Source organism: Corvus moneduloides, chromosome 1 (genome assembly GCF_009650955.1).
Source record: "Corvus moneduloides isolate bCorMon1 chromosome 1, bCorMon1.pri, whole genome shotgun sequence".
Lineage (NCBI taxonomy): Eukaryota > Metazoa > Chordata > Aves > Passeriformes > Corvidae > Corvus > Corvus moneduloides.
In genome coordinates this window covers 154,186,993-154,211,558 of record NC_045476.1, presented here as the reverse complement: position 1 = coordinate 154,211,558, position 24,566 = coordinate 154,186,993, and the positions used below count along the sequence as shown (strand labels likewise).

At 39.1% G+C, this 24,566-nt stretch overlaps 1 protein-coding gene and 1 long non-coding RNA gene across 4 annotated transcripts in view; one reads left to right on the top strand and one right to left on the bottom strand.

Moving 5' to 3' along the window:
- Positions 1-23,387, top strand: part of LOC116455145 — a 36,128-nt gene extending 12,741 nt beyond the window's left edge. Inside the window, exons 2-4 of the long non-coding RNA XR_004244307.1 lie at positions 20,128-20,262; positions 21,317-21,348; positions 22,870-23,387. This is a non-coding gene — a long non-coding RNA (uncharacterized LOC116455145). The remainder of the gene's footprint in view (positions 1-20,127; positions 20,263-21,316; positions 21,349-22,869) is intronic.
- TBC1D31 (TBC1 domain family member 31) lies at positions 525-24,540 on the bottom strand. Of its 3 annotated transcripts, none has more exons than XM_032132461.1 (22): positions 24,299-24,540; positions 21,785-21,931; positions 21,109-21,224; positions 19,150-19,328; positions 16,649-16,800; positions 16,073-16,232; positions 15,636-15,836; positions 14,268-14,444; positions 13,395-13,474; positions 13,157-13,303; positions 12,754-12,887; positions 11,652-11,785; positions 10,890-11,069; positions 9,647-9,879; positions 8,883-9,035; positions 7,584-7,719; positions 6,560-6,652; positions 4,717-4,857; positions 3,709-3,903; positions 3,136-3,307; positions 1,564-1,680; positions 525-884 (listed from the first exon to the last, which is right to left on the bottom strand). In XM_032132461.1, exons 1-22 carry the CDS (start codon positions 24,373-24,375, stop codon positions 739-741), a joined length of 3,270 nt encoding a protein of 1,089 aa, XP_031988352.1. In that variant the 5' UTR covers positions 24,376-24,540; the 3' UTR covers positions 525-738. The 3 variants fall into 3 exon arrangements, with proteins under 3 accessions (XP_031988352.1, XP_031988361.1, XP_031988368.1); XM_032132470.1 differs by having other exon boundaries at positions 3,157-3,307; XM_032132477.1 differs by lacking the exons at positions 16,649-16,800; positions 21,109-21,224; positions 21,785-21,931; positions 24,299-24,540 and having other exon boundaries at positions 19,150-19,262.
- Positions 24,541-24,566: the final 26 nt, after the last annotated feature.

Sequence of the window (24,566 nt, the reverse complement as noted above, 5' to 3'; positions counted from 1 at the left end):
TTGAAAATGAATGATGCCTCTTTTCCGCACTCTGCTGAGGGCTGCAGTGAGATTTCCATGGACCCTGGCTGCTGCTAATGTGACTCTCTAGTTTCAGATGCAGAGGATGCTAAGGCAAGGATAACCAAGTACCTTTGTGCATTTAGATCTTCATGTAATTTAATGAGAAGCAGAGAGACTGTTCTCAGCTCCAGGTGACAAAAAGCTGCTGCCTGGGTCTGCCCAGTGCCAGTATTAGTTTAGATCCTCTCTCCCCTTCTTTCTCGTGAAATGAACCTGCTAATGTGTGTTATAACGACATGCATCTCCAGCAGCCTGTACTCTACACCCTCTCTGGGCCTTGGTTTCAGTGTTTGGCTCTTGATGGAAAGGATTTTTTTCTCTAATTGCAAATTTCCCTGCTGCAACTTGTAGAATCCACTTACACATCACTGACAAAACCAACATTTTAACAGTGGTTTGTTTCTTGAAGTCAAGGCAGCCACCAAGAAAAATGAAGTATACAAATACTGCACATGCAGTAATTTAATGGTAAAAAGTGAGTTTATTTAGAAGTAACAAATAACAAGAAGTTTACAAACAACAGACATTTTCTAGCTAGCATTTTATTCTTATATAAAAATATCTCCCCAAGTCTTTAGTAAACAGTCTATGATCCATCCTGAATCACACTATACATATTTAGCTTTTCACTGATTAATAATCTGAAAGTACAGCTAAGGTCCAGAGCAAAGCATCTCAAGGTGACCATGTTGTAGCTGGGATACGAGTTGGAGGGTGTCTGTTTTGGGCCTGTGCAGTGAGCCTTTGTCTGAGCCGCCGGACTTCTGCCATCAGCTCCCGCTCCTGGCGTGCCAGTTCAGTTCGGCTTCTGTCTAAAGACACTGAAGTGCAAGAAACTTGGAATTAACGTTGCAACTAGTGGTTTTCCACAAACACTACAAATACCTGTTGGAAAACAGACACCTCTGGCAGAGAAATGCTGTTTTTTGGTACCACTGGATGTGAGGCAGCCCTCAGACCGGTAAGAGCAAGTTCTTTGAAAGCAGTGCCTCTGTTTGGCTACCAGGTCAGATGCTAATGGAGGCTACAGTAGGTCCAGAGGTTCCCATTGCCTACAGACTTTTGTACATAAGGTGCATTGGATTTTAAACTGTGCTTTCACTGCCAGAGTGGCTAGGACAGACCAGAGGAAATGATTAGACTAATTCTTGACTATAACTCCCAGTCATATTTTATGAAAGATGTCCTTTCAACATTCCCAAATCATACACAACTATGAACACAGGAAAAGCATAGGCAAGATGATCAAGTCAGAATGTGACTAAACTAGGCTGAGGTTTATTAGGACCACTCTCATAACGTGACACACTTCAGGCACTTCCTACCTGTGCCACCCCTGGTAGGAAAGGCATTTTCTGCAGGTGTGAAAGAGAGCACAACAATAAATTGGTTTACTATCCACTAAACACCTACACAACTAATGACTCAATCACACAGTCAGGTGTTCCAGCAATGCTTCTGAAACTAAATGTGAAAGGGAGTCCTAACTTAGAAACTTACTGCGTGGTGATGGTGCTAATGTAGACAAATCATTGAGATGGATGTTTCCAGACCTTGGCACCTGCTGGACTTCTAGCCCTCTCTCTGTACACGTGGCCTTTAAATCACAGTGTCTCTCTGTGGGAAATGGAAAGAAGGATCCTTTGTAAATTAAAAATATTTAAGCTTCTAGTGAATTTTTCTAGCTGGAGGTAAAACAGTTTTTCTCCAGGAAGCAAAGCTAGAACAATCACCCACTCCAGCTAATGGCAAGTACAATTTGCTCAGAATTAGAGGTCAGTACTCTTCAGGTCAAAGCTATGCATCACTGCATTTCATTTTACAGAATTACAGCTCTGCAATTTCATTAATTTCTTAAAATTCCCTTTAAGAAATTGCAGCTCTTCAAGAAATTACATGTGCTGTTTCTTCCTATGTAATTAATCTTCTGACAAATAGGCCACTAAGATTATATGGAATATGGCTACTCATGCTTGCAGTTTTAGGAGACACCCATTTTAATTATGCACAGTTGCAAATTACTCCATACTAAAACATTAGGTAAATAAGGACAAAGGCTGAAAAAGTTTGCCCAAAGCAACACTAACCACTTAACCCTAATATTAATCACTCATTTTATGTGAGCCTTGGAAATATGGTGGGGGGATAGGAGAAATATCTGCAAAAACATATAAATGCAGCACTTGAGAAGGATGTGATGCCATGAAGATTTTTGCCTTTTCTTTTATACCCCTGTTATACCTTTTTACAACTTCTGTATTCTTAGTGCTTTTTGCCTACATTCTTGGACTTGTTTGTCAAGCTAAGAGACTAAACATTTTAGAAGCTTCGTAGCTAGGGATCAGTGTGCCCCAGACCCCAAGGTCCTCTCCAGAACACATTCTGTAAACCAAGATAGAACCATCCAGGGGAAGGTTCCTTGGGAGGGGGGCTCACTTGAGCCTCTCATTGGGGAATCTGTGATAGATAAGCTAATTAGTAAAACCTATAATGTTATACCCAATGGTGGGGGGGGAGACACAGAGACACACAGAGAGACACACAGGGATAGACTCGGCGGGGTGCATCTCAATGCATTCGACCTAGACGTGTACACCGAAGGATCCTTAAAATAAATACCAAGGTAAAATCCCTTTTCCCCTTCTAACCGTGTATGACTCTTGATTTTAAGACCAGGAAAAGGCATCAGATGTACTGGCCAATTCTGGAAGCACATAAATGTGTTGGGGTTTGTTGGGGTTTTTTTTGAACAGACACTTGGAAAAGCCACTTCTTGGTATAATACTGTATGTCCTCACAGGACAGCATTATTTGACAGAAAATTTCTAACGGATGCAGTTTTACAGTTGTCTTAAGATGAACTAAACCTGTGCTCTTACAAAAATGCCATTTATATTGCTGCATCTGATAGATATCAAACCGAGATTTCTTTCCAAGATATAACTGTTTCATGAAAGAATATTACCAAAAAGCACTTGTGTAAAGGAGTTATGCTTAAGTTTATCCCAAATATTGGACAGTTCATTTGTTGTTGAATGCTTCATGTTGTTGCATGCCAACATCCACACAGACCTGTATTATCTACGTGCTCACCAGAACAGCCATCTTCCCTTTGCAGCTTCTCAGCCAATTCTAACGCATCGTTCATTTTGTCATCTAAGAACTGCTTCCTGTGCTCATCTGCAGCAGCAGCCACCTTCTGCTCTTCCTCCAGTTGAACTTTTTTGTGTACAACGTCTTCCCACTGTGCAACAGAGATATTAAATGTCTTCAACAGATGTGTTGCAAGGAAAAAGCAACAAACAGAACCATCTGGATTATTACAGATTATGCTTCACCCTAAAATCCAAATATGTGAAGGTTTCATTTTGAAAAATGTCTCTTTCAAACACCTGGAGAAAGGTAGAAGTCTTGGGTCAGAGAAAAAAAAAAGAGAGGAACTTACAGAAATAGGAATATGCTTTCCTAAGGCTAAAACATCCTTACCAATTCACTCTAGTGCTTCCAGAAACTCCAGTCGAAACAGAAAAGGAGATTTCTAACAAAATATTTCCCGGATACATTTCAGTTTTGTGCTCTCTCTGGTACAGGCAAAAGACTGACATTTTTGCCAGGCCCACTTAGAAAAAGAAATTATGCAAATACCTTTTTTTCTTCTGTCTCCCTCATAGCCTTCAGGAGTTCAGCTTCTTTCACCCTGTTGTCATGCAGGAGCTTCACAATCTCTTGGTAGCACTTCTGCCGGTCCTGGTCATCACGCCTGAGTCTCCACTGCGTTTGCAGCCTCCAGTCGGTGTCAATGTGCTTCTGCTCAGCTTTGGCTAGATTTTCTTCAGCCACCTAACAAAACACCTTTCTTACCAGAAATTCAGTCTGTTCCAACTGCACAGCTTTACCTACAGACCAGGCAAGACAAACTGAGGTGTTCTCCAGTATCCCTGTCAGATGTCCCTGCTAGAGCCACTCATTAACAAGTGCAGCTGACATAAGATTGATACCTGAATGCCAATACTTTCACCCACAACCATCTGCTTCCAAAAATCAAACGCTGTTTACAAAAATTCAGACCCGTATGTTTATTTCTAGACAATATACAAATGCAGATGCCAAGCATATGGGCAGTGGGATAGCTGCAACTATTTTTCCAACTGCACAGTTACAAGTTCAGAGCTTGGAAATCTGAGCAATTCGTAATGTCAAGCTACACACATTCATTACTGTGATCTAGAAGACAGTTTCTACAGCTGATTTTCCTGCCAAGTACTACCAACTGAAATCTCCTTTGAGATTTCATTATGGTTACAAACAAAACACGTTCCTTAACAGAAGGATAACTTGTTTTGAAAAGTACTTTTGAGTCTTACATGCTAAGTTTTGAGAAGTAAAAAAAAAGTTAGTATTTCTGGCAGGTCCAGTGAATTTCAATATTATATAGCTGTTTGGACACTTCAGTCAGATTTTTGAAAACCTCAAAACTTTAAACATGGAATCTTAATCTATTAGTATAGGTACCTAGAAATTAGATTTCTTTAGAAAATATTTCCATATTAACTTGAACTAGTTAATTGCAATCAAAATACTATGAACCAGTACTACTTGTATAAATTAGCATACTGACTGCCCAGAACACATGTTAAGATGCAACTGTCTTACTGTATGAGCTTTCTGTATTTCTTCTTTATTTATTTCTATCAATCTCTGAACACGCTGATCTTCCAGATCCACCTTTCTTCGATGGGCATCCACCTCTTCTTTCATTTCCTTTGTAACTGCCTCTTGGTCTTGGATTAGATGCTGCCAAGCACACAAACAAAAATTATTGTTGCTAAGCTACTAGCTCACATTGGTAATTCCATCTCTTTAATATTTATTAAAATGTCATTAAACTAGTATTTGAATATATCCCCACATCTCATCCCACTACATATCGTAACTGTCCAAGAAAGTCATAGACCCTGCTGTTTCATCTGCTTGGAATTAGATGAAGCATGAGTCCTAACAGTGGCGTGAGTCATGACAGGGGATGTAATTTCATTCTCTGGATTACTGTGGAGAATAAAAGCAGAATTCCAACCTAAATAAAGTAGACTCATCATGAAAATTTTAGCCAAAACCCTGAAATGTTTCACAAATATAAATTGTGTTTCATGGCACTGAGTTTGTAATAAACACATCTGCAGCTTGACCGCAGAGATGATTTGCCAAAGTAGTACAACCCAACAGCAGATCCAGAAAAAGCACCACCTTTTCTTCATGTTCACCAGGGCACATCATCTACACAATTTTCTGGAAAAGTCGTAACCCCTTCCCAGGCCTGTGGGAATCTGTTGGGCAACTGAGGCAAAGTCAACATACACGGCCTTTGAAGCTGGAGTAGGGACCCTCACTGATGGCAGTGAAACTGCCGGGAAAGCCTCTCTGCACAGACTCTTGTGGGCAAACAAGAGATCCTCAGCTAGTTAAATAATTGCTACCTTTCTAGCCTAGAGAGGATGATCACTGTAGAATTAGTTCCCTGACAGAGCTGACTTTACATGTACTGGAATACAAATGAGCTTAGCCTGGTTTGTGTTATGTAGCCACAATACAGTTGGCTGTGTATTGAATAAATAAATGCTAACAGAAAGTTAGCCCAGTCACACTCAGTATGAATTATAAAAAGTATATGACCAAAAGCTTTAAAAAACCAAAATATAAGTTGACACATGTTTCAAAATGAGTCAGAGAGCTGGATGTCTACTTCTCCTTTATTCCACTGGATCTACACATACTCAAGATGGGCACATGTAGCTGTGATTTCTAAACAACTTAACTTAGAATTTTTAACCAAAATGAACATTTCTAAAGCCTTCCATTGGCATCCTTGCTTTTCAGTAATGTATAATAATTATTTATAATAATTAACTAATATTTAAACAGAATTACTGGTTAAAGCCCTTTATTACTGAATAGCCTTATTTCTGAATAAATCTGTCATTTCAAAAAGGAACTGCACATTCCCAATGAACCATCCACTCCTTTTCGCTTAATGATGTTGTTGGCAACTAGACACTTTTTCATCATCTACATCAATCTGCTATACTGTTCTCTCCAGAAAATGCAGATATGTCTGGATATCACAGATGAAAAGGTGGGAGTTTCTGGGACGAGGAACACATTGTTATACACTTATTTCTTTTTTACATGTTCCTCACTTCCCTCAAGCAGCTGAGCCCACAGCTAAACCCTGCAGCAACCAAATGATACCTCGGCACAGAAGAACAAAATGGGGAGGATATGCGTATCTTCACCCAAAACTCCCCAAGATAATAGTGAGTTCTGCTAATGTTTTTATCAAAAGGGTTTATTCTAAAAAAAGTTATTAAAGAGGAAAAAGAGAAAAAACCAGACCCTCCTTTTCCTCACAAGGTCTGGTTGAATGAACACAATCAAATCCAAGAACTTCAAAGGAGGAACCATTAAATGTTTATATTTAATATGGTTCCCTAGTAATTACCTGTTCAAAACGCTGTTTTTGTGATTCAAATTCCATCTGTTGTAGTACTATATCTTGAACAGCAGCAGCTGTTTCTTGCTCTCTCATAGACGCCTTGTGGAGAAGAGAAACACATGAAAATACAGTAAAGAAATTCTTCTGCTTTGAATAAACATTATCAAGAAGAAAGTCCAAACCCCCATGCCCCTAAGTTCTGATTAACTTTCTGTCATATGAAGAATGGGAAATACTGCATAACAAAAGCACAGGGCAAGGTGGACAAGCAGCATAGGAAGAGTTTTGCCTCCAGCCAAGCTATGTTAGGGAAATACCAGTCTTGAACTAATGCTAATAACCTGCCAGATGCAGCTCTGAATCGAGGAAGGAGTCTCTGAAGCCAGAATACTGTGGAGGACGGTAGGCAGAAGGGGAAGTGGCCGCTTTGTACCTGGCAGAACCTGTGCTGAGCTGGAGCTAAGGAGTGTTACAGCACCCTGACTGCAGAAACAACCACACAGCTGCACTGTGCTCTGCAAAGTGTGTTGCTGAGACACAAGGAATAGCCCTGCGAAGGCTCAATTCATGCCCATGAGTTGCAAAAGCTTCCATTCGCAGCATCTGCATGCCATGGTGCCCGAGTTAGTAATTCGGAAGCAGAGCCAGGTCTGGCCAGAGGCCACTGCAGAGCCTCTCAATCAATGGCAGAGTTAATTTGCAATCTGGCCATACAGCCCACAGACAGCTGAGAACTGAGAATTCACTAGTCCTTTAAAGAGCCCATTACATTTTTCAATACTGCTAGTAATCAGTGAATCTGGCTTTTCTCAGGAATTTTGCCAGTTAAAGCAAGACAGTGGAACATACTAAGTGCCAAATAAAACTGTTAAATTATGCATTTACCACTTATAGTAGTCCACCTCATGCTAAATACACCTCTAGGCTCACAAATCACAGTATATCAACTAAAATTTTAGTTATGCATTTTTTCCTTGTTTATTTTCACTATTAAACCTTATGGAAAAGAATTGCCTGAGTAGTACTCAACCTTTCTTGCAATTTCATCATCAAGACGTTTCAGTTCCATTTGAAGCTGATCTTGCTGGTAGTTCAGAAAACGCCTTCTAGAAGCATCTAGAAGTTGCAGTTCCTTTACTTTCAGTTCTGTTTTTGCAACAGCAAGCCTTCAAGGCCAAAATAAACAGAAATAAGGGAACCTGTATATGTAAAAGGTCAGTACCAAAGAGCACAAACATGCTGTGCAGTTAGCCATTAGTTACTATGAGCTTGTCTCTAACTTACAAAGCTTAGGACAGCTGCTTTCATTCCTGTAAATTGTCCAGTTTTCATTTATGAGACAAAATTAAATTCACAGACACAGAAATATCTTCTAATGGCAATGTCTCCAGTTAAGCTTTGAAGTCCTGTACCCTGTCCCTATTCCACTTTAATAAGTACTAGTTTAATGTTGCAAGGATCCAAAACTGGAAACTACTCCTTAGAATAACTGCCAGTGTCCTGGTACCTCTTGCTGCACAAAATTAGTCCCAAGTTTATTTGGAAAATATCAAACTCTTTCGAGGAACAAAACCACAAACTCAAGAATTAGTTTGTTAATAAAGGCTTGCTGTCCTCTTTAAAAAAAACCTCTGTAGGTTACAGAGGTTTAGGAGATGTGCTCAAAAACGTAGTAGTTAGGGACATGGTTTAGTGGTGAACTTGGTGGTGCTGGGTTAACAGTTAGACTTGATGATCTTAAAGGTAATTTCCAACTTAAATGTTTCTATGATTACCTGTAGCTGATCTAAGAAACTGTGGAGATGTTGAAATTCTCTTAAACCTTCCCAACTGCAAAATGTACAAACTTACAGTTCAGCATCATTACTATCACAACTCTTTGCTCATCAACTGATACATAAAGCAGTCTTTTTTCTAAATCCATTAGAAATACAAGACTGCGTACAGTCACTGATCCTGTAAGTGACTCTCCTCTCTGCAGTGTGAGTCTGCCCACAGTGCAAGTCTGAAGTCTCAATGTGCAGACACACAGCAATTGACTGTTTAAGAGACTTTCCTATCCAAAGGAACCAGACAAATGGCTGGGAGCTGACACAAAAATATGAAGTGACTTGACCTTAATCTGCTGTATTCCCTCAAGGGAGTCATAGGCGAGGCAGTAATACAACCCAGATCATTTAATTCCCCCACCAAAATATGACCCATCAGACCACAGTTATCCCACATTACAATTTATACAAATTAGTGGTTATTTCTCCTTTACTCATGGTTAAAAATGTAATAGCAGGATACAGTAGCCAGACCCCTAATGTTTCTTATATTCTAATACCTCTGCCGCTGTTCTGCCAACCTCTCCTCTTCTTCCAGTAGGATTTTTCGCCTCTGTTCTTGAGCTTCTCGAAGTAATTTCTGCTTTCGATACCAGACTTCATCTTCTGCTTTCTGTTCCTGTGCTTTGGCTGCTGATTCATGTGCAAATTGTCTAAATGGAAGGAGGTCACATGTTAATCATTCAAACCAAATATCAAGAAATTACTTGATTACTTCGAAATTGGTAACAGTACTAGCAAAGAACTGCTCAAATGAGGTGACATAAAAGAACATTGCATCCCCTTCGTAGTGACAAAGTACATGAGGAAAAGTTACAATATTGACTGTTAGAGACAACAGGGCATTACAGATGAGTGCAGGTACTTCCTTCCTTGCATTCTTAACAAAAACTGGTTTCTAAGGGTGCCTTTTTGTCATGGTACCCACTGATTTCAATAGCAACCTAAGAACTCCTGGCCCTTCAAACTTGGATCTCACAATGTCAAAAGAGGTTTAGGCTCAGGCTATGAGCTTCCAAGTTTTTGGTGACTTGTGGCCCAGTATTTTCTGCTAATTAGCAAACATTTTCTATTTAAGATAAGACTGACAATTTAACTTAAAACCATGTCAAACCAAGCAACTCTCAACCTTTAGCAGCTATTTGAAGTCCTTTTCCTGAATTTTCTTGTCTCTCTTCTCAAGAATACACATTACAACGTACAAAGGCAATTATGTCCACCTGTCCCTCCCAGTCTGAGACTGTCTTCAATTTTCCACTAATACCTCTCTCGCAAGTATTCAATTTCATCCTGTCTGATCTTCTCCCGTTCCTGAGCTTTATAATCCACAACGAATGTGGGATATTTATTAAATACAGGGTACTGTTCTTTTGTAAGTGGTGTGAAGTCATCAAGCATACGCTGTGGATGGATATCCAGTGGTGTAGCCTCCATAAGATGATAGGCTTCCTTAATCACAACATTAATGTCCACGTTGTTACGATGATGAAAGAAATACTGTAAGAGACATGCTGCCATTTACATTCTACTCAAGATTATGCACTTTAATGTATTTTTACATAAATATATATTTATTTTTAATATACGTATTTGGAAATAATCAGGAAGATTAGCAAGATCTATATTTCAACAGTTAATTAAAAAAGTTTTTTAGGTTTTCTCTACCAATTCATAAAACATCACCAGCTCAAGTGACTTGAGCCAAACTTCTTCAAGGTGTCAAAGTACGCTCTAGTTCTTTTCCTTGTCTTCAAATGGCAGCTGTGTAAGGGATCTGGGAAGCTAGGTGCCAATTCAGTGTCCAGCAGCCCACACAGTGACTCCTACCACTGGATAAACCTGCCTCGGCTTTCAATGTTCAACAATGAAGCTTGCAAGTTTCTCTTCTTGCAGGACTATTCTTCCTGTCAAAGATCTTAGCCACCAAGAAAATCTCTAAAAGGTCATTATTAAACATAGGAATAATGTTATTTGCTTGATGTCAGTCAAATTGACTGCTTATAAGCACATTTTAAAGGTGGAACCCTTTGTTTGCCTACAGAGATAATTTTCATAAGAAAAAAATCCTCTTCCCATGTAACATTAAACATAAGGAAACGTTTTAATTTAGCTGCAGAGAACATCCAATAATACTGCCTAATTTTCAAAATCGGACAGGAGGATAATGGAACAACATAACAAAATTATTGTGTATTGTCTCCAGAGGGAGAAGTCCATACCAGATCTTCAAAAAAGAGACAGAATTATTTTGTGGTTGATGAACTATTGAAATTTCTAAAATGCCTTTTAGTGACATTAGAAAGCTTATGAAAGTTTTTAAATCTCTCCTTGCATGAAACTGCAGGAAATTGCTCAATGTTTTACTCATTTATTGTGTCTTTGTCAAGTACCAGATGATGTATTAATATATTAAGGTGGAAATGGATCTCCTTGTAACCTGTCTAACAACAGATACAATGTTTTATATGTCTTTTCCACATGATTGACTTAAATATGAAGACGTTTACCTCAAAATCTGCTGCTTGGTAACAGTGGAGCAAGGGAGCTCTGGAACATATAATATAGGCAACGACAACCATTAGAAAGTATGAAGGATGGTTGGAGAAAATATTGTCGAAGACTTTCAGCCATTCTTCTCTTGTTAGAACCTCAGATAAGAGTGTTTCTAGGAGAGGCCAAGCATAAACCTAAATTATTTGGGAAAATTGACAAAATAATCCATTAGTACAATTTTACCATCCCTCTTAAAGAAATAATATGATTTTTCTTGCCTTATACCAAGAATCTATTAATTTATGAAAGAAAGAGGAAATAAACCAGAACATTTCAAGATAAGTTTCATTACCCTCTCTAAACATTCAAGGGTAATCTGGGGTGATTATAAATACATTTCTTATTTCACTGGATGTCTAAATGTTCTGTTTAGATTTGTGAAACTAAAATCATCCTTAATGATAAACAGGGATTACAAAATAAATTCATCACACCTATATCCATGTAAAAAAAAGTACACTTATAATTAGATTAGTAGATTTTTAAGCAATGTGGACTTGAAAGCAAAAAACTTCTAAAGAACTACAGTAGCATATATATGATCATGGACAAGGAAAAACAACAGGTAAGCAATGATACATTCTTTACACTCCCACGTAATTCACTGTTATTTAATGAAAACTCCCCCCAAACTAGAGATACATCAAAATAAAAGACAAGCACACTACTATTCACTGCAGTATATTTTTGTATACAAAAGCTGTCTAGAATATTACCTGTGAAGTCACATTGTATTTTATTAAATGCTGAAGTAGTTCTTTGTCATGATGTGCCAAAACATTTTCCATCATACCAAGGACATTAACTGGAGGATTGGGAAAGTACTCAAACCAGTGCTGACAAAAATTAACTGAAAGAGAATAAGAAGCTGAACACAATCCACTGTAATCCAGAGTGAAAGACTCATGGCAACCTTTAAAGTTCGGTTATAAAGCTCATGCATTTAAGAGGTCGTTTCAGGCAGCAAAACCTATTTAAGATATTCCCACGTCTTCTCTTTCCTAGTATTCCTAAACCATTCCCACAGTACACTGCTCCTCCAGCTGCACTGGCATGAGTTTTTGTGTCATTACACAGTGAACCAGACTGAAGAACTAATTTGGCTCAAATATAAAATGAAAAAAAGTCTGTGAGCTGTGGAACTAAGGCATGGGAGGCAGATGGGAATACTTAAACCAGTATTTCTGTCTCACAAAACTACAGCCTGGACTGAGTAATTTTTAACCTACTAAGAATAATTTCAGTAAACTTGGATACTTATTCACCAACAGCATGTGGTTGCAAAGTGGGCATGTATGCTTGGCAGCACATATCTTCTGTAGACTTAGCAGCAGCTGTGACAACTAATTTAAGTGTAAAGCACTTTAATTTAGAATGTTTCTTCAGAATACAGCCACAGCCAGGGTTCAGACAAATGCCTAGTTTTGAGTTACCACATGCTCAGTACAACTAAACAGAGTAAAACCTTGAAAGAGATCATTCCCTGTTGACTGGAAGCAGGTGACAGGTGGGGTGGGTGGCTGTGACTACTCTTCCCATGTCTCAGAGACTTAATTATTATAACATAATTATGCTAGATACATTTGGGCTTGCAAATGCTAGATACATTTCGATTAGACTTTACAAACACTGTTAAAACTGCTAACTTTTTGCTAGAAACACTGCAAAAGGTTTTTGTTTTAAGCTCCATATTAATTCCTGGTAACACCTTGGTGGCCTCTTAGGAAATACCTTACGCATTTCAGCAGGGAAAGCTCTTTTGTGTTGGAAAGCTTAAACATGTTGCAGCATATTGGAGTTTTTAAAATCATTGCTTACCAACTACTGTAGCAACAACTTCAAAGCAGATCAGCTGGTTGTTCTGGAATAATTTTACAAATGGGAATGCTAGCAAAGGCATGTAAGGTGTCTCAGCAAAGATAGCAGACCAGTGAGCTAGAGCTGACAAGGTCCTGTACACAGAGGCAAACAAAGGTGTAGAAAACATCGGTCCAAAACCAAACAAAAATATAGTACATATTTTACAACCACAACATAGAAAGATTGTGAACTTCAAGACAGATGCAGGACTGTATGAGTTATCAAAGCAAAATTGCATGAGGGCATTACTATTTCATTTTAGAATTTTCCTTACAGCTGATTCCAGCTACTGGATACATTTCAGATGACTATATGAAAATAAAATCCATAATACTTAAATTTATACAAATATATATTTTACCTCTGTAGAACTCTCAGCAGTTTCCTACTTTTGATGGGATACTCTTTCTGAATATTTATGAACGCACTGTGGATTCCCCTATCTATCAGGCTACTGAATGCCAAGTGGTTTTCAGGAAGTTGTAATAAGGAACGCCAAACAAACATCCTGCAATTAAAATGCAGCCTTAGTCAAGCATAGGCCAGTAAACACAAGCAATTTTATTTTGTGCAAGCATGAACATGCACACAAAAAATACCTGTACTTAGCTGGATATTCTCCAAATCCTTTCAATAAGGCCCGCAGACGTTTCTTGTTTAATCCACCTGGCAATTCATTCTACAAAACATGGTATCAACAGTAAATGTAACCATTTTCTCTTTCTTTGCACTCTAATCTATTAGAGTGGCTAAATATTGAAGTTTCTCACATAGTGTAAAAAAAAAAATCAAATATGTATTGCTATATGTAACACAGTCCTAGGTACTTCAACAAAAACAAAAGATAATTCAAAACATCATTTATTGTCTCCTAAACTCAAAGAACAGCTGCCACCGATTTCAGTCAGAAGCAGATCAGACCCAAACTGACTGAACTATGTACTATTAAATGATGGATGCAGCAAAAACCATAAAGAATACTGACATAAGAAATAGATCATATGGTGACACATAAACAGGAAGATAGATATAGATATAGAAATATATACACATATAAGGCACATGATAAAGACAGAAAATGGCACAGTGATGACAGAGGGGAACAAATGTAACAGTAATTCATCTTCTAAATAATTAAGAAAAAAAGGAAATGGATTCTAGGCAGACATTTTAGAGGTGCCAATTTGCTTTCTGCAGGGAAGCAGATCAGATCTAGCAAATATCCATATGTGTCACAAGTTGCTTGAACAACTGCAGAGGTACCCCAAGCTGACTGGAGGCAGCTCTGGCTGTGTCACATACTGTAGGAGTATGGGCTAAATAGAGAGAGAAGATGGTACTAAAATTTCCTTAATGCCTGCTCTGCTCAAATATCCAAATGTATCAGTGCCTGAATTTATTTTTTAAAGCAAATGGCAATGAAATATAAATGCTGCAGACTGAAGGACAAAATATTTGCAACTTCTTCCTACCTCTTTATTTTCAAGGGATGTATTTGCTTGCAGTTTTAGCAATCTGCTTTGAATTCTGCTTCCTTTGGATTTCCATGGCCCTTTTGACCCTCCAGAAGTCACTTTTGTTATCAGTTTATTTGCCTCTGATGTGTACTTGGGCCCATCTTGTACAACTTTGAACATGGATGGTGGAGGCTAGTATTAAGTGCAAATACCTTGGTTAAAATCTTGTAAAGCAGATTACACAGAAATATAATTTGTTGTTTACCTCTATTTTATGTGCCACATTTTTGAGTTTGATGGCCATAGAAAGAAGAATAGAAACACATTTGTACTGTAAATAAATACATATAGATTGTATACTCGTGAAAAACAATGTCCATGAATAAAACTGCCCTAACTACGAGAAGGTTTATGTAGCTTCCAAGCTAACTCAAACACCATGTTATTTCCTTTCCTTAGCAAACAGTCAAATATAATTGGGATAGTATAGATGTGTATCATGTACTGTCCAGGTTATTTACTTTAGTGTGTTTCTCAGTGTCATTAAAATACTTTGCATTTCTATAGCACCAGTTAAAAGAATACAGAAGACCTTTACAAACTTTAATTAGTCTTCAGTGTCAGGCAGGTATTAATTAATTCAATGCTGGAGATTGTGAAAGCAAGTGACAAAGTGGATATCCCAGTTCATGTCAAACTGTCAGCAAAAGTGCAAATGGAATGCGTGTGACATCTTTACACATCCTTCCTCAGCTCCAACTCCATCATTATCCAGAGCTGGTTACTGTTTACTTCAAAGACATAGTGATTAAAGATACATGGAATTCTGTATTTAGAAATGTGACTCCCATTAATAAATTAATGTAATAAAATAAGAACTGGTATTTAGAATGTTTGTTATTTAGGAAGGATTAGGAGTGTATGATTGTGCCATAAATGATGGGTGCTGGTATCCAATAACATGGTAAGAACAACAAAATCACAGTAACAAAAGCACCATTCATGCCCACAGTTTAAGAGAGCGTTAGCTGCAAAACATTTCCTATAGGAAATGGAACAGAAAAGGCACAATTATTCTGTTTCCATCTCCCCCAAAACACCATTACAAAAAGAAACTGATGCAGACAAATTGCTGTAGAAAGAAATACCATTTCCCTATTCTTCCAACACCAGTAACACAGTGATATATATACCTTAAAAACACCAAATTACCTGTCAGGCTGGAGGAACTATGAAAGAAACTGTACAGATCACTGTTTCTTTATTTGTATTGTTAAATAAGGCACTTCAACACGTCTGCAAACTACTGCTGATGCAAAAGATATGCAGACAAATATCAACTTTAAGGGGATTAAAGCTCCTGTTTTAAGAAATGTAAAATACCTTATTTCCTTCTTGAGTCAAAGCTTGGACACTGTATAAGTTAAGGCTTCCATTTTCCATTACTGAGGCAATATACTGTCCGTTGGGGCTAATCACTGCTGTACTAATTCCCTCTTCAGGACTCCCAATGTCAAAAAGAAGTTTGCATGTTTCTATATTGATAAATCTCATAACATTATCTTGACTTAACACTCCAAGGACCTATAAGTTAAAAGGATTCATCCATTAATACTGCCAGTGTAAAACAAAGTGGAATACCCAATTCAGCAGTGACATTCCATTAAACTAAAGGAACAATTGAGCAAAGATTCAGCACAGTAACTTTCTTCTCGTATCTTGTGAGCCCATATCCCCAGTGCCACCCAAAAGCCCTCCAAGTATAGGTGTTGAACCAACTAACCAAATACTCCTGTCTTAAGCTTTATAAAAAAACTGACCTGACTGGAGCCCCCATCAAAACTGCCAGGGAGGAATTCCAGATGACGGACAGCTCGCACTTTCTCAGGCATCTGGATTATTCTTATCAACCGCTTTGATTCTAAACACCATAAGTGAAGATGATTTGATTTCCCACCAGCTACCAAAGTCTGACCATCCCTGGATCACAGATGAGGTAATGTTTCCATCAGCATAGTATAATTTAAATTAGGGTTAGCTAAAGAGAGAGATTGTTCATTTTATTCTATGCCCTCAAATCACTTTTGCATCTGCCATTATTTCTGTGATACTCTCCTGAAAGAACAAAATAGCTCCTAAATAATAAAATTGCTTTAGTAAAGGATAGTTTAAACCTTGGTGGTCACTAAAAATCAACCTATTTTATTTCAACTGCTATGAGACTATAATAAAAACTGCTACTGATCCTTGCTGAAAGTATCAGTCACAGCAGAGTTCAAAAGCTTACCATAGTACATAGCTCAATACTTTCATAAAATACTACAAATAAAGAAAGAGAACCTGTTTAAAACCATGATTTTTTAGTCTGCCTTAGAATGTTTAAAATAGCAATTTACCTGGTAACTGCAAACACCTTATAAAATAATACAGAACCTTCTACAGGAGTTGGCAACTGGTATTTACAGTGAAGAGTATCAAATTCCCATGCAAAAACAGAATTATCTTTGAAACAGCTGAGAATGGTGTTACTCAATGGAAGAAAAAAAACCTGGAAGAATATGGAAAAGAAAAAAAAATGGGATGTTGTCAAGGAAGTACATTTTAAATTAACCAAAGTGCATGGCAAAATAAAGCATGGTAGGTGTGGCTATTACCGTAACTGTGCAAGGCTTGGATCTCACAGGGAACCGGTCCCTGTTCCCTGTGACAGTCTAGAGAGGAGCTTGCTCTCCTTGCACTGGTTAAAACTTGTACCCTTTGCTAAGCCACTTTAACTCACTGAAATAACTTAAATTTTATCTTTCTTATTTTTATGACTGTAAAACTTTATTGTTTCGGATGAGGGCCAGAAAGGACATAATATAAACGCTGGGGACATCACTGGCTGAGATTAAGTCAGTGCTACAAAGTTCATAGTTTTGGTCTGAATGATCTCTTGGGGCCTTGAAAATCTTGAAATACGGATATATGGGTTGGGTTTCATCTTAGTGACTGAAAGTTGGACATTCAGGCCAAATGAGTCACTTGACAGTGAGCAAAAGTAACCTGTGGGAAAAAGAGTCATCTCAGCTACCAGAGTCATTTATCTTCAGACAGAGCTGTCTGTCCTTCAGGGACCCTGAGGAAGACTAGACAATGAATTGAGAGAAGATGAATGAAGTTTAAATTTTGGTAAACTGGAGTATCAAATAGTTGCTAATTTTCTGCTTTGCTATAGAAAAATACCACAGGATGGTCACAGGCAGCTGTTGAATCAACAGTGGTGCTTTGGAAATGGACATTGTAGATGTGTTTGTCTTCTTTTCATTTGTCTCACCTGCTGTCTGTTCACTCTGCACCTCAGTCTCTATGTTTTTAAATTACCTTTGCCCCATGCCAACCTAATAGAAGGTGTATGTTGGAGTGCAACTGGGCTTAAGAGGCCATCAAAAAGTACAAGATTAGTGTGACACTGCTACACTGGCCCACAGAGCAAGCAAGAATCCATCTTTGCACCCTGAGTGTCAGGCCTGCAGTCTAATAATAAACCTGAACTTCAGTAAAGCACTTACTCATCTGTATGTCTTAGATCGTGGCATGAGAATAAATACCATTATTCTAAAGACAAAAAAATGGAATCTAGATCATTTGCATAATGTCCTATAAGAAATGGTAGCACCAAACCAAGACAGCAGGCACTTGATTCCCAAATGTGATCTGTTAATTCAATCATAATCGCTGTTTGGCTTTAAAGGTTGTTTCCATACTGCAACATCCTGATCCTACCAAATTCCAAGAGCCATTTACCAATAAGAAGTCCCTACACATAGCCTACACAAAGAAAGGTACTGAGCAGTAGAAAAATCTTGTGTCCACTAAAGAAATGCCTGCCTCTTTGGAGGGAAGATGTTATAATTATTTTAGCAACACACAACAGTTTTAATAAACAAACAAAAATTTATGGATGATCTTTCACAGTAATTGCTAGATGACTATTTTAAGCTGACAGAATTTCTGCCTGACCCAGAACTGGGTGAGGATACTCAAATGAATAGCCTGGGTCTCTGCAAAAGCAGCATGGCTTTTTAGTGGTCAGTCTGATGAGAACTTTGGTTTGAAGTGGTGTTTGTCAGATTATTCACTGCAGGGCAGCACGTGTGCAAGCCATGCTCAGGCACTGTGTCAGGACTTTCTGTAGTACTTAGACCAAAGTGTGGCATTTAGTGGCGCAGGCAGACCTGTTTAAAGAGTGTAATGCTAAGGGAGAACTACTTAAACCACTCCCTGACACAAACATGTCATCCTTCTCAACCCATGCTGTTCCAGTGTGTCTGTGCAGCAAACAGAAGCAAAGAAACCACTAGGCTGAAAAGCAGCAATTTTTTTTTGCTGAGTTCCTTTTCAGCCTTGTTTGTTCCCACATTCAGTGTTTTGCATGCACACACAGAAGAGCTGTGGAAGAAGAAGCTGAATGGGGCAGGTGGTGGTGACTGAAGTTACCATTATGACACCAAAACTGTTTTTTTAACAACACCCTTAAATCCCACTATCATTCAGGTTGGAATCAATCTACACAGGTCCTCTGAGCCCGCCCTAGGCTACAGCAAGGTCAACCTAGAAGATGGTTCCAACTTCCAAGTTAAATTGGGTTTAGTCAAAGTCATATCCAAGCAAGTTTTGAGTATCTCTAAAAATGGAGGTTCCTTAAAAGTTCACAGCACATCTCTGCAATTATTGAGTTATGGTTTCAGTGGTCTGGGTGATGTGATAGGATGAGAGTTAAGATGATATGCCCAAAGAAGACAAAAAAGATTCAGCTGTATTTTAAAGACTATTTACAAGTAATATGATTTTAATATGTGATGTTATACCTCCTGTGGTGTGCTTGTTCACCCTTTAGCAGTTGCTCTTTACTCACCTTTTGTATACCCACAGACTGACGAACATTCAGCTTTCTTATTCTTTGAAAGGTGTCCAAGTCCCACAGTTGAGCTGTATCAGTGGAAGTAGTGATGGCATACTTGCCAGAGCCATGGACAGAGATGGAAGACACTGAAGAATCATGGCCTCTCATCCAACTAACTAGCTCCTGGGTTCCTGCAGAAGTTGATGAAAATGATATGAAAGTCATTCAAAGTGGAACAACTACTACTTTAATCTTTATTGTCAACACTATACCGTGAAAGAGACTTTTAAGCATAACTAGTATATAACCATTTGCGATCACAGTCCAACAAACAAGAAACAAAGGTCTCAGTCTTCAAACAGCTATTAAACCATAGAGAGGCACAACTTTCTCCTCGTCTCCAAATAACCGATTTTTTAAGTTATGCTCAGTTCTGCACAGAAAGCTAACTTGCACAGACTTGTTTAATTTAGCCTAAAAATCAGTCTTAAAAAGTCATGAACAATGTGATCAGTGAAGTTCAGCATGCCTCATAGAATATCTGATGTGAACACCCACAGAAGCTGAGACTGAATGTTCTAGTTAGAATTCTGCACTTGTTTTTACTTGTGGACAGAATGTGTGAATGATTACACAACTATTTACAGGTGCAAAGAAGAAAGGTTTAATGAGAACGGGCTATGACAATAGAAAGGCAGAGTCAGAAAGCAACAGCTCATTAATCTTTTAGAATCCAAAACATTTTTATGCTGTGCACTGCATTCTAAGGAAATGGTTCCTCTGACTACACTGTCTCCCACTTGTGACTGCATGACCACTAATCTTCCCTCAGCAACCAAACTGCACTTGCGGCAATTACAGTGTTTACATTGGGTGGTTTGCCTGGCAGTCCATGGGGTGGTTCCAGCTACTGCTGTGCCATCAAAGATAGGAAATGGCTACAAAGCAGCTCATAAAGACTAACAGTCAAACTTTCTGCTGTGCTTACAGACAATGGAGTACTTAAAACTATCATCACCTGAGAGGTGACATGGGATTAGAGAGTCTTCTAAAGAAGGGGATGGAGCCCATCAAGTAACTACTGTCTAATACTCCCTAAGAATAGTTCACCCAGTACCAACTTAGGTGAGTACCATTTCTATTTTAGAACATTCTTCAGTATGACTTGATAGTGCATCCAAATGTCTTAAGTTTGGTCTTCCTGTTGTTGAAAAGAAGAGAAAAAGTGCAGAGGATTTCAGGCTTTGACTCTTCCTCTATTTTGAGGAACATTGTGTTACATTAAAATCTTCACAGATAATCTCAAACTCTAAAACTGTAGATGAGTGATTCCTACAGCTTTTTAAAAAGATTGAAATTCAGATTATATTTGGATAGAATGAAGACATTACAACTGCATTTTCTGATAGGTAAAGAATAATTTATGAAGAATGAATTGTTACTGCCCTTTACCATTTAACTTCTAATCAAGACAGAGACACATAGCTGTGAAGTTAATTTTTAATATTGCTTTTGAATAAGGATATAGAACTACTTGAATACTCAAAAGTATTGACATTTAGTGTACATTGTCACTTTGTTCAAATATTTTGCTGTAAATATAGTTAAGAACTTGTTCAGTTGCAAACTAACATACTGTCAACTGGCTTTGGTTTTAATGGAGTACCTCATTCTAAGCAAACATTTAAAAAAAAGGTAACATACATAACTACAGTCCTGTGGTGGACTTCAGTTAAACAGATGCCTGTGTGACTCAGTGGGAATAAAGAACTTTGGCAAAGCAAAGGGTTCATTTAGGTTCATTTACCCACAGGACTATAGCCCAAACTTTTCTTTGTCAGACATATGGCATGAAATACACAGTATGATTTCCATAAAACAAACTATCCAAAAATTTAAGATCAAAACTAAAATTATGTAGTTATTTCATGCCAATACAGATAGCATTTAAACTTTGAAATTACTCCTTACCTGTATCAAAGCACTTAACAGAATAATCTGCCAAAGCCACAAGGAATTCTGTCTTTCTGCGAAGATTAAATGCCAAAGCAGTGCAAGCTTGCATTGTTCTCTGAACAAGGTTGAACCTATTTAAAAATACATATTCTCTTGTGTTAGGAAACTTCGGTTCATTTAACATGAAGTAAAATAACTTAATCGGTTTCAATATATTTCACAGAGAGAAAAAATAAATCAACTCAGAAGAACGGGGTAAGTAAATCATATCCAATTATAACAGATCTAAAAATCAGTGCTAATATTTTAAAACTCAGTAGTAAAAAGCTAAAGGACTGGTTGATGTCTTTCTGCAAATGAAAACACTAGGTCTAGCCTACTGTAATTCATGGCTCATTCATTGATCCGTTTGCCAAAGAATAACTTCTTGTGGAAGCACTTAAGTTCTGTGGCATTGCTGTTCTGTTTAGTTACAAGCCTCTGATCTTTTTGAGCAGCTAAACGAATGAAATAACATTTAAGGAGCCTACACGACACACTGGGTTGTAGTCTCAGCCCTGAGCAAACTATTATCTATTTAAAACTATCGAGTTAAAACCCAACCTGTGGGATCCTGTCCAGGCAACTTCCATGCCCCTGAATGCTACAGATGTCTCAGACAATTAAAAAGTCTTGACAGAAATATTCTTACCTGTTCCCATTCAAGTCAAAAACGTATATATTCCCTTGGCGGTCTCCAGCAAGGAGAGAATCCCCAGAACTGTCAAAAGCCGCATTCAGAAAATGTATTGTCTTTGAATGGTACCCTTGGACACTGCGAATGATGTTTACTATAACTCTGGGAAGAAAGCCAGAAAAACAACCACGCTTAGGATCATTTTTTTACCATGTATATTTGCAAGACATAGGATTAAAATGTTTCTATCTTATGATTTTACAAATCTGATATTCCATGTTCTATGAAAAATCTTCCATGAAATCCATGTATTTCTAATATAAAAAATATACTACAGAGGAAGTAATTCACTGGGTTGGAAGGTAGGTAGGGGGAAATTCACCATTCACAATCCTTTTGTGTGGTTCCTGGTTACCTGATTTCCACTATTAATGAATAACACTGATAATATATGCTGATGTATCATCTACCAATGAATCTGAAAGCCCAATTCAACACTCAGCAAGGAACGTGGCTCATCATTACCACTGCAAAGAAATGTTCTAGAAAACTAAGAAGCTGTGCATTACTGTAAGAAACCACTCTGATTAGGTGTGGGAAAAATCAGTTTTAGTATCACTTCTTTTCACAGTCTTCAAAGCATGGGGATTGTTAAGCCTGGAAAAGAGAAGGCTCTGGGGTAATCTAATTGTGGTCTTCCAGTACCTGAAGGGAGTCTACAAGAAAGGTAAGGAGACTTTTTACAGGGGCCTGGAATGACAAGACAAAGATGAATGGCTTCAAACTGAAAGAGAGGTTTAGATTAGGTTTAGACATTAGGAAAAAATTCTTTATTGTGAGGATGGTGAGATACTGAATCAGGCTCCCCAAAGAAGTTCTGGATGCTCCAACGCTGGAAGTATTCAAGGCCAGGCTGGATGGTGCTCTGAGCAACCCGGTCTAGTGGAAGGCCCATGGCAGAGGAGTTGGAACTAGGTGATCTTTAAGCTCCCTTCCACTCCAAACCATTCTATGATTCTATGAAGAAAGCCTTGTTTATTACTATTCATCTGAGATATTATAGAAAAAAAGTTTCCAGTTGTCCATTTCTATCCTTGTAGGGTGCTGTCCACATAATATGGAGCCAGATGCAGAAATGTGCAGAATAAGCTGTTAGAGGAAGGTTTTTCCAGGAAGTAGGACATCAAGATTTCGAAGATCTGCTACTCTTGGATTTACTGCCTAACACTAAGCAAGGCAATCATTTTGTATTATCACTTGGATGTAAATTCACAGTTAAACTAAACACCTAAAACTGTGCAGGATATTGGCAGGCTGATTAAAGACTGCAGAGCACTTGCAGAATGCTCTGACCATGGTTATACAAAATGCTGATAGCTCTCTGAGATGCAGAATATGCTACTCAGCACTTGCATGGGGCTGTGGGGGCATGTTACAAAGTCTGAGTGAACACCAGAAGAAGAGTCATACATCCATGGTGCAGACTAGAGATAGAACTAATTGCACCTCACTGTTAAGCCTATTCTTTTCTTCAATAAAAGGACCATAAAAATGAAACTAGAAAGATAAGATATTTTAAATTATAATTAAAATCTAATGATGTGAGGGGGGGGGGGTTATGACATTAAAGACCCTAACAAATGAAATATGACTTCTGCTTCTAAAACCACGCTGAAACGCAAGTACTTATCACCGCAGCTACAGTATCTCCCAAGACCTTCACAACGTTGCTCTCTGCCTTTCAGAAGTTTTCCTGCCACTAAACTAACCCAGCAGAACAGAGTTAGGAGTTCACGGCGCTGCATCCAGAGGCCCCCAGGGCAGAGGCACCCAAAGCAGCATTTGTGCTGTTGCTTTTCAGCTTGGACCAGGCAGTATTTACATAGCATACCACACTGCGATTAAACTCTGGCAATTCCCCCATGGCATTTTATTCAATACCACCAAAACCGAAGCACTAAACTGGGGTAAGTGCCCAGCCAAACTGTGAGCAGCCTGGGCACGGAGGTTTCACAGCACCCTCGAGGACCTGCTCCGCTTTCAAGAGAGCATGTCATCGATACACGTAAGTATCTCAAAGGTGGGTGCCAAGAGAATGGTGCCAGACTCTTTTTGGGGCCAGCGACAGGACGAGGAGCACTGGCCTTAAACTAAACCACAAGAAGTTTCACCTCTACAGGAGGAAGAACTTCTTTACGTTGAGGATGGCAGAGCACCAAACAGGCTGCCCAGGGAGGTCGTGGAGTCTCCCTCTCTGGAGACTTTCCAAACCCACTTGGACGCCCTTCCACGTAACCTGCTTTAAGTTGCCCTGCCTTGGCAGCGGGGTTGGACTGGATGATCTCCAGAAGTCCCTTCCAACCCTAACGATTCTGTAATTCAAGGGGAACGTGCTCCTTCGTTACCTAACCGGGTATCCTCGCGCTGCCCCTTCAACTACCCTGCAGAGGCTCAGGTGGGCCCGGGTCAGCCCTGCCCCATCCGCCCGCTCCTCTCGGGCAGCAGCTCCCCCCGGCCCGTCCCCGTTACCCCCGCGGTGCGGCCGCCCCGGCCCTGCGGGTCCAGACGGGCCCCTGCCGCCGCTCGCCCAGATCGCAGCGCTCCATCCCCGCCCGGCGCCGCCGCTCCCGCGCTGCCCTCAGAGCTCCGCCCACGCTCCAAACCGGGGGGCGCCGCACACGTGGTACAGCCCGCTCCCGCTTCACCAATGGAGAGGAGCCGGAAGGGAGGCGAGGGCTCTCCCCGCAGATGTCGGGGAATGGAACCGCTCCAACTCCGGCCTCGCGGGCTGCTGGGA

Coding starts and splice junctions, on each gene's coding strand:
- TBC1D31 (XM_032132461.1), bottom strand. CDS start 24,375: ATGGAGCGCTGCGATCTGGGCGAGCGGCGGCAGGGGCCCGTCTGGACC. Junction 11,786..12,753: donor AGTTGTTGCTACAGTAGTTG/GTAAGCAATGAT, acceptor ATTCTCTTTCAG/TTAATTTTTGTCAGCACTGG. Junction 885..1,563: donor ATTAGCACCATCACCACGCA/GTAAGTTTCTAA, acceptor CTTGCACTTCAG/TGTCTTTAGACAGAAGCCGA.